This window comes from Tachysurus fulvidraco, chromosome 25 (assembly GCF_022655615.1).
Source record: "Tachysurus fulvidraco isolate hzauxx_2018 chromosome 25, HZAU_PFXX_2.0, whole genome shotgun sequence".
NCBI classification, from domain to species: Eukaryota; Metazoa; Chordata; class Actinopteri; order Siluriformes; family Bagridae; genus Tachysurus; species Tachysurus fulvidraco.
Genome location: NC_062542.1, coordinates 16,353,017 through 16,362,301, shown reverse-complemented (window position 1 = coordinate 16,362,301; position 9,285 = coordinate 16,353,017). Strand labels below are relative to the sequence as shown.

Below are 9,285 nucleotides of genomic sequence, written 5' to 3'. Positions count from 1 at the left end.
ACAAGTTCATAAACTGGCCCTAAGATAAGCATGCATGTGTTTGTACATTTAAGCAGATGATGTTACTCACATAAATAATCATAACTTTTTTAAATATATTCCAACATAGAAGTGTGTTGGTTTATAAAGACAATAAAACAAAATAATAACAATAAATAATAAGTAACACAATAATAACTCTGTTTTTATCTCATTTATAATAATTACTATGGGGGGCACGGTGGCTTAGTGGTTAGCACGTTCGCCTCACACCTCCAGGGTCGGGGATTCGATTCCCGCCTCCGCCTTGTGTGTATGGAGTTTGCATGTTCTCCCCGTGCCTCGGGGGTTTCCTCCGGGTACTCCGGTTTCCTCCCCGATCCAAAGAGAGTGTGTGTGTGCCCTGAGATGGGTTGGCACTCCGTCCAGGGTGTATCCTGCCTTGATGCCCGATGACGGCTGAGATAGGCACGGGCTCCCCGTGACCCGAGAAGTTCGGATAAGCGGTAGAACATGCATGAATGAATGAATGAATAAATACTATTATCTAACTCTAATAACTAATAGCCAAATAAGTATTGGCACCCTGTGTACCACATTTATATTGTCTCAGCGCCCAGCCCGGTCATTTTAAGTATTATACGCATACAATTTTACTATTATTCTTAAAGATGAAAAAAGGAAGACATTTAAAACATCAAATTTAACACATAACTACTGACTAAACTCAACTCTTCAATCAACTCTCCAGATTATTCGCTTAAAACATGGACAGTAAATTTGTGAGAATTTAAATAACATCAATACATCCATTGTTTATCATCCTTTTATCCCGGGTAGCTATAATAAATGGTGTGCATATTAAAGATTAAAATGAACGAATCAATACGCAAAGATTCGAATCTTACGAATGATTTTAGTGCTAAACTAAAAGATTCAAACGAATCGTGTTAGACGTAAGGTTCAACAGATTCGAATCACTTAGAATGAATCGTGTTATAGACGAAAAATTCAAAAGATTCGAATCACTTGGAATGAATCGAGTTAGATAAAAGAGTCGATTCACTTAGAGTGATTCGTGTTTGAGATTGCATCTTTACCGTTTTATAAAGCCTTTTAATGGATTTTAATATAGATGTATTAAATATTAAGTGTTTATTTGTCTGATTTAATATCTAAAGAACTATCAAGAACCCAAAGAAAGTTGTTTATTTTGTGATTTCCACCTACCCTCAGAATCTCCTCTTGGGAGCCTTTAATGTCACCCTCCAGGTCCCTGAGCTTCTCTCTGTACACACACTGGACCTCATTCAGCAAACATTTCACTGATTTACTGACACGTTTTATTTTGTCCATATTCAATTAAACTTAAAGTTTAAACATCCTTTAATGCAACTTATGAATGAAACCTCACAACCTAACAAACTTCACGTCCATTTAGTGTCTTTACAAACTTATAAAATCTCCGTTTGGTTTTTTTTATGTTATGTTTTCTGTTGTTTTGTTTGTCCTCCGAGTCGCTTAGCACCCTTTAGTCCCGCCTACGATCAAATATGATTGGTTTAGGTTGCAATACGCACAAAATATTCGCCCGCTGATTGATTGGATAAAATGTGACAAACTACCCTGACAGGCTGGAGGGAGTTCGGTTGAGATAACAGCACTCTGTAGCGTAAATTCGTGTTTGCCTCGCGGACTCAGACGCGACAGGCGATTGATTGCGTAAAGTTGATCACGTGATTGGAGCGCGCTCTATGATTGGTGAATCAAATTCAGGGCGGGGTTTCTGGAAGGGTAACCCGGAAATGCTGGAAATACTTTTTCTACGTGTCGATTTTAGTCCGTGAGCTTAAAATGGGTAAATATGTTTAACTAACTTAAGTTTAACTAACTTATGTTTAACAAACTAACTAACACTGACATTTAATTTATAATCACAACGTAAGTGTGTTAAACAAAGCGCTTGTTTAGTTACAGCCTTAACTGTATTATCACTGTATTACTGATCCTGGACCTGTTCATTATCTCTTTATTACTGATCCTGGACCTGTTCATTATCACTGTATTACTGATCCTGGACCTGTTCATTATCACTGTATTACTGATCCTGGACCTGTTCATTATCACTGTATTACTGATCCTGGACCTGTTCATTATCACTGTATTACTGATCCTGGACCTGTTCATTATCACTGTATTACTGATCCTGGACCTGTTCATTATCACTGTATTACTGATCCTGGACCTGTTCATTATCACTGTATTACTGATCCTGGACCTGTTCATTATCACTGTATTACTGATCCTGGACCTGTTCATTATCACTGTATTACTGATCCTGGACCTGTTCATTATCTCTTTATTACTGATCCTGGACCTGTTCATTATCACTGTATTACTGATCCTGGACCTGTTCATTATCACTGTATTACTGATCCTGGACCTGTTCATTATCACTGTATTACTGATCATGGACCTGTTCATTATCACTGTATTACTGATCCTGGACCTGTTCATTATCTCTTTATTACTGATCCTGGACCTGTTCATTATCACTGTATTACTGATCCTGGACCTGTTCATTATCACTGTATTACTGATCCTGGACCTGTTCATTATCACTGTATTACTGATCCTGGACCTGTTCATTATCTCTTTATTACTGATCATGGACCTGTTCATTATTACTGATCCTTCCATTATTACATTATTACTGATCCTTTCATTATTACATTATTACTGATCCTGGACCTGTTCATTATCACTTTATTACTGATCCTGGACCATTATCACTTTATTACTGATCCTGGACATTATCTCTTCATTACTGATCCTGGACCTGTTTATTATCATTTTGTTACTTTATCACTTTATTTCTGATCCTGGGCCTGTTTATTATCACTTTATAACTGATCTTGGACCTGTTATAATATGATCTAGTGAATGTAAGGGATTCATTCACACTGTTTAACCTTTTAAATGATTCAGGTGATTTGTTTCCCTCTGTAACCCTGTGTGTGACTGTAACACACTTCGTATGATCATAGGGTTATAAATCTCTGAAGCAGAAATATCACAATCATTTCAGTTCAATCTGAACAGCTCATCAAGATCAATAAAGCCTAAAACAACGTAATATAATTTAGGACTCTTCCTAAATCAAACTTAGTCTGTAGTTTCCAGAGCTAAAGATAATATTTGTTGACTTTAGTTATATTTAGTATATTTAGTTATAGACCCTTAAAGTCCATGACGATGTTTATTTATTAAAGATCACAATTACTCTAGCAAATTTATTATATTATTATTACATATAATAAATGCATTCATAAATGTAATATTCATGCTGAAATCATTAGTGATGGTGCCGTGAATCAAATGTGATGTTAGCACGTTCGCCTCACACCTCCAGGGTCGGGGGTTCGATTCTCGCCTCCGCCTTGTGTGTGTGGAGTTTGCATGTTCTCCCCGTGCCTCGGGGGTTTCCTCCGGGTACTCCGGTTTCCTCCCCTGGTCCAAAGACATACATGGTAGGTTGATTGGCATCTCTGGAAAATTGTCTGTAGTGTGTGTGTGAGTGAATGAGAGTGTGTGTGTGCCCTGTGATGGGTTGGCACTCCGTCCAGGGTGTATCCTGCCTCGATGCCCGATGACGCCTGAGATAGGCACAGGCTCCCCGTGACCCGAGAAGTTCGGATAAGCGGTAGAAAATGAATGAACGGATGAATGAATGTTTGCTATGGAGCGAGTTATTAGTCACGTGATTTAAATCAGTATCTGGGATGAAAATTTCCGGAATAATCAAGAAAAAAACAAGCTCTGATAGATATGATTGTTGTACATTTGCTAATTGTGCTGTAAGTTAGTTTGGAATTGTTTTCTTGCTCCCAGAAGAGGTCTCGGACCCTTCACATGTGCAGGACTACAATCGTGTCTCTTGTTATTATTCATTATTCATTCAGCTTCCGGTGATAAAACACACCAGCCAAGACTTGTTCAGCCTGATAAACTTCATATGTCCATCTTTTTGTTAGATTCAGCTGAGCGTATGGAGTCTTTACTCCGTAAAATCTCGGCCTTGCCGTTTTCTCGTTTATTAACTGTCCTTTCCAGTCATTCTTGCTGCCTCAGCCTTTAAATGTTTCATGAGATTTTAAGTTGTTTTCCTGCAAACTTCTGTACTTATTACTCGCACAGGCTTTGCATCTTCCACCTTCATACTCACAAAATCAATTAATTCCCTTCAATAATTTATGTTCTGTGCAAACTAGATTAAGCAAAGCTCATATCTTTGTGTCAGACTCACTTTAAAGGCTGTTTCTCAAACATTAACTTTTGCTTGTGTGCGAGCTCGCACAATTAGGAATTAGGGAAATAGGGCCGCTTTGATAAAGCATGACGCATCGCCTCGGACCCTCTCGATACATTTGTACGCATTCATATTTTATGATGGCACAATTAGCATGGACACACGGGGAGTAATTTACCAAGCAAAGATGACATCAGCTAAAAAGTTTCAAATTGACCTATTTATCATTATGGAATTGATGCGCTGCTGTGGGAGTCGTGGTGGACGCGTGAGCCGGAATAAAATGAGCACATTGCAGATTAAAAGGCACGATCGTGCTGATTAACTTGACAAGAACAACCCAAAAGGTGCAAGACGACCGTTCAGATCTCGCGTCCTTCTGTAGAGTCGGATCGCTTAAAAAACGGGTGCTTGAAATTTCCATCTGCAAGTTCCAAACATTAAAACGAACAAAGGACAAAGTGCCAGAGACAGAGAACGGATCTGAAAGCAGTTTGCAGTGTGAATAAATCCAACCGCGCATCATTATTGCATTAATGAGAATAAATACCACCACCCAGCCACCAAAAATTGCACCGCGACCCTCTGGACACGTCACACCCCAGTTATCGGATGCTAGCTCAGGCTGAGAAACGTGTCGTTATGGTAACCGTGTGCACGCCATGCGAGCTGCTTTCTTTTTTTCCCACAAGTACGAGCACTGACAAAGTTAGACAAAGTTTCCAGTCAACAACCTTTGACCTTTTCACAAAAACCCAAACGAAAGCCAACTATACGCTTTAAAAGGTCGAGGAAACGAGGCTGCGTATCGCAGACAGGAAATCTGCAGCATTGTGATGCTCAAAGCCAAGGTCAAGCTGCTGATGTTCTTATCAGTTTGAGAACTGCAAACCTCAGCCTGGACTCGCCGCCTGGGGACGAGGCACTTTACGGGCCGCGCCGGGGCCGGTCGTTTGTCATCTAACTCCGGGTGTCAGGGCCTTGACTTGGCTGCTGTAACCTAATGCTCGTCTTCCTCGTACATACGTTTTTTTTTTTTATTATTATTATCAATAGAGACTGACTGTAGAATTATTTCTATCTAATAAAAACACCTTAACCTGTTTTTTCCCCTCTCTTGCCATCGTATATATTTTCCCAGAGGTCAATGCGTGTGTATGAATCACAGCTCTGTTGTATGTAGGTCAGGTCCTCTGATTGCACTAGAGGTAAACACATCCATCGATTGTGAATTTTGATGATTACATAAGAATACATGGATTTTCTGTTTCTCTCTCTCTCTCTCTTTTTCTCTCTTTCTATTTCTTCCTCTCCACAGCTCTCCAGTTGAAGGCCTGTAAATTCAACTGCTTAATTTTTATAGGCAGCGCACATTGACAAAAGTGTCTAGTTGTTATATATTTGGCAACCGCTTTTGAGTCGGAGCGAACAGGTCAATAGTAATCCCCGTATCGATAGCGGGCCTGTAGGAGATGTTCCTTGGCCCCGGCTAACGTCTAGCGTGATCCTCTAAATCATAATTACATTAATATTGACAGGCCCTTGACAATAGTCACATTACTATTGATAGGTCGCTGTCAATAATATGTTCTCAAATATAACATATTCATTCATAACGTGTAAACTGCTCAATAAAAGCCTTTGAGAAGAAGAAGAAAGCGACGTCGACGACAGAGTTTTCAGAGCGGACCGGAGACGAAGATGTAAAGCTACACATCTGTTACACCTCGATTAAATATTAGTAGTAACGATATGGATAACTCTCCGCTTCATGACCCAGCGTTCACGACGAGGTCCTCAGAAAATGTGGAAATATCATTTAATACAAATTAGAACTGACTTTTAACGTCTGTATAGATCTAAAGAAAAGGTTTAAGATTGTGAATAAAATCTATTACGTATATAAATATATATATATGTGACCTGGAGACATTAAATAATAATGATGTCTGAGTCAGAAACAGAACTCCATTGGCTAAAGTGAGCAGTTACACTGCAGGCTTTACGGTATAATAATAATAATCGTTTCCTCACACCGCCTGTTATCCCGAGCAGACAGATGAGGTAAGGATGGGCGACTAATAACCCGTCTGCTTCTTCTGCTTACAGCTGGGTCCGGAACCAGGAGCGAGAGCTCATCGCGTCGGGTCCTGAGAATCAGCCAGCTGGACGCTTTCGAGTTGGACGACGCCCTGGAGCAGCTCGTCTGGTCCCAGTTCGCTCGCTGCTTCCAGCATTTTAAACCAGGCCTCCTGACTCGCGTGGAGCCGGAGCTCAAAGCTCTGCTGCAGCTCCTCGTGTGGAGGTTCACCGTGTATTCCGGCAGCGCTACCGTGGGCCAGACGCTTCTCAACATCCGCTACCACAACACGCTGATCGCTGGACAGAAATACAGGTCTCTGAGCAAAAAGCAGAAACTGTGGTTCGCTTTGCTGACGGTGGGCGAGAAGTGGTTGAAGGAACGTTCTCACAGCTTGTTAATCAGACACGGGACGCACCCGGGGTCCCAGAAAGTACGACAAGCTTTAGCGTTGGTTAGCAGCGTGGGTAAAGTGGCTAGCCTGCTCAACTTTCTGCTCTTTCTTCAAAGCGGGACGTTTCCCACTTTGACGGAGAGGATGCTGGGAGTGCGGCCGGTGTTTGTCCGCGATCAGAGTGGCCGTGAAATCAACTTCCACTACATGAACCGGGAGCTGCTGTGGCACGGCTTCGCCGAGTTCCTCATCTTTCTGCTACCGCTGATCAACGTGTGGAAGTTAAAGACTCGTGTGTCTGCGCTGTTCTCCGTTTCCGATCGCCTGAAATCCGAGTCTGCCGGGCGCTCCGAGTGCGGGATATGTGCGGAATGGCCCGTCATGCCTCACTCTATCGGGTGCAGCCACGTCTTCTGTTACTACTGCGTCAAAAGCCACGTGACCGCCGACGTCTTCTTCACGTGTCCCAAATGCGGCGCCGAAGTCGCCGCCGTACGGCCCGTCGACTTTCAAATAGAAATGGCGGAAACGCGACGGACGTGATACGTCCCGCCCCCCGCAACCGCCCCACCCCCGACAGCACGTCGTCGACGGCAACCGTAATGTGAACCCCTGTCGGAATCCCGAGAGAGCAGCTGATGAAAGACTTCAGCTTGTGCCTTTTTGTTGGCATGAAATATGCAAGAAAAGGCAGACGAGAGACGAACTCGATGATGCTTAGTTTCAAATTAAAACGATTTTTGTCGCTAATTTATTCCTGCTCATTAAAGTTTGATGGGGACTCGAGTATCAGAGGTCCACTTTTCCTCTCCCGCGTTCACAGACGCCGCAAATGAATAAACATCAAAACAGCTTGAGCGCCTTCACGTTCACATCCCCAGTGAAGTGTGAAATTTGCACAAGATCAAGGAGAGGCCATGATGGGATGGGATGCAGTGTGTGTGTTTGTGTGTGTGTGTGTGTGTGTGTCTGTGTCTGTGTGTCTGTGTGTGTCTGTACAGATTGACAGACACTTCAGTCTAATCTCCTTGGCTTTCTTAAGACAGCAGTAAACTGTAAGCAACACTAGTAGATGTGTGTGAGATTTTCTTTATCCATATTCTACACTAATCTTAATAATAACAGCAAAGATGGTTATTTATTCTGGCGTTAACCTTCTCCAATGAGCCGTGCCTCTAGCAAAATGCACCCAAGTGGGCTCGGGCCTGCTGGAAACTCCCACCTTGTTTTGATCGCTTGGCCTTAATTGCTGATTTCGGAGGCAATCAATCACGACTCCAGGCGCGACTGAGCCCGTGGTCTGTTTTGTGCATCTTTTGAAATTATTCTCATGAAGTTTCTCGAACAAAAAGAGCGTCGAAGTCTCGGCTTTGAGCTCGTTATGCTAATGCGCTGTCGCCAAACACCGCGTTCCGTCCCTTGTTTTCGTTCGGGATTAAAGGACGTCCGTGGAAACGTCTCTCGCGCGTCGTTATCGTGAGCGTTCGCAAACATTCCCGGGGATATAAAATTTCAAATCTGCTCTTACAGGAGGTCTGTCACAGCCGTGAACGCCGCCGTGTTTTAATGCATACAAAAAGGTTCGACTGCAACAACACGCTCGCTGCTGCGTGCATTACGTTAATGCGCATTTATGCAGCCTGACCGTGAAAGGATTACTGTAATTCAACACTCATAAAGATGAATCACAAATGTCTTTGACATTTCGCTTCCTTTCCAGCGCAGGATGTACACACGCCGATCCGCCGGTTTTTATTTCTTTACCTCCTGTATACTTGTATAATAGCTGATTACACAATGATAGCTCTTTGTGAGTTGGGTAAGTGTGTGTTGTGTAGGCGACGATACCGCAGGTGAGACCGCAGGAGAAGCAGTGAGTAACACATGGGGGTGTCGAGCTCTGTGCTGCTCAGGAGGAATCGCTGCGTTTCGTCCTATTTGTCGGACCGAAAGATCGCCGCAGAATCGCAGTGAATCTGATAAGAAACTTCTCGCAGCTTCTCGAAGTGATGTTCAGAGTTAAAGCTCAGTGTTTTAGCTTTAAATAGAAGCTCATTTTAATAAATATTTATTCAGTTTAGTCATTTAAATCACCGTCTTGCTTTAATACATATAAAAAATGTTTCGGGAAATTTTACAAATTGTGTTTAATTTTATTTTTTTTATTAAATGAAATCTGTCCCAAGGTGAAAGTTTTAGTTTTATGACACTTTGAACTCCACACTGAACTCTACACTAAACTCTACACTGAACTCTACACTGAAATCTACACTGAAATCTACACTAAACTCCACACTAAAACTCCACACTGAACTCTACACTAAACTCCACACTGAACTCTACACTAAACTCCACACTAAACTCCACACTGAACTCTACACTAAACTCCACACTAAACTCCACACTGAACTCTACACTAAACTCCACACTAAACTCCACACTAAACTCTACACTGAAATCTACACTGAAATCTACACTAAACTCCACACTGAACTCTACACTGAACTCTACACTGAACTCTAC

The 9,285-nt window shown here is 42.1% G+C and overlaps 1 protein-coding gene across 1 annotated transcript; it reads left to right on the top strand.

The window, feature by feature from the left end:
• The first annotated feature begins 1,688 nt into the window (after positions 1-1,688).
• pex2 (peroxisomal biogenesis factor 2) lies at positions 1,689-7,427 on the top strand. Its single transcript, XM_027176581.2, has 2 exons — positions 1,689-1,837; positions 6,398-7,427. The coding sequence occupies exons 1-2, from the start codon at positions 1,834-1,836 to the stop codon at positions 7,303-7,305; spliced, it is 912 nt and encodes a 303-aa protein (XP_027032382.1). The 5' UTR covers positions 1,689-1,833; the 3' UTR covers positions 7,306-7,427.
• Positions 7,428-9,285: the final 1,858 nt, after the last annotated feature.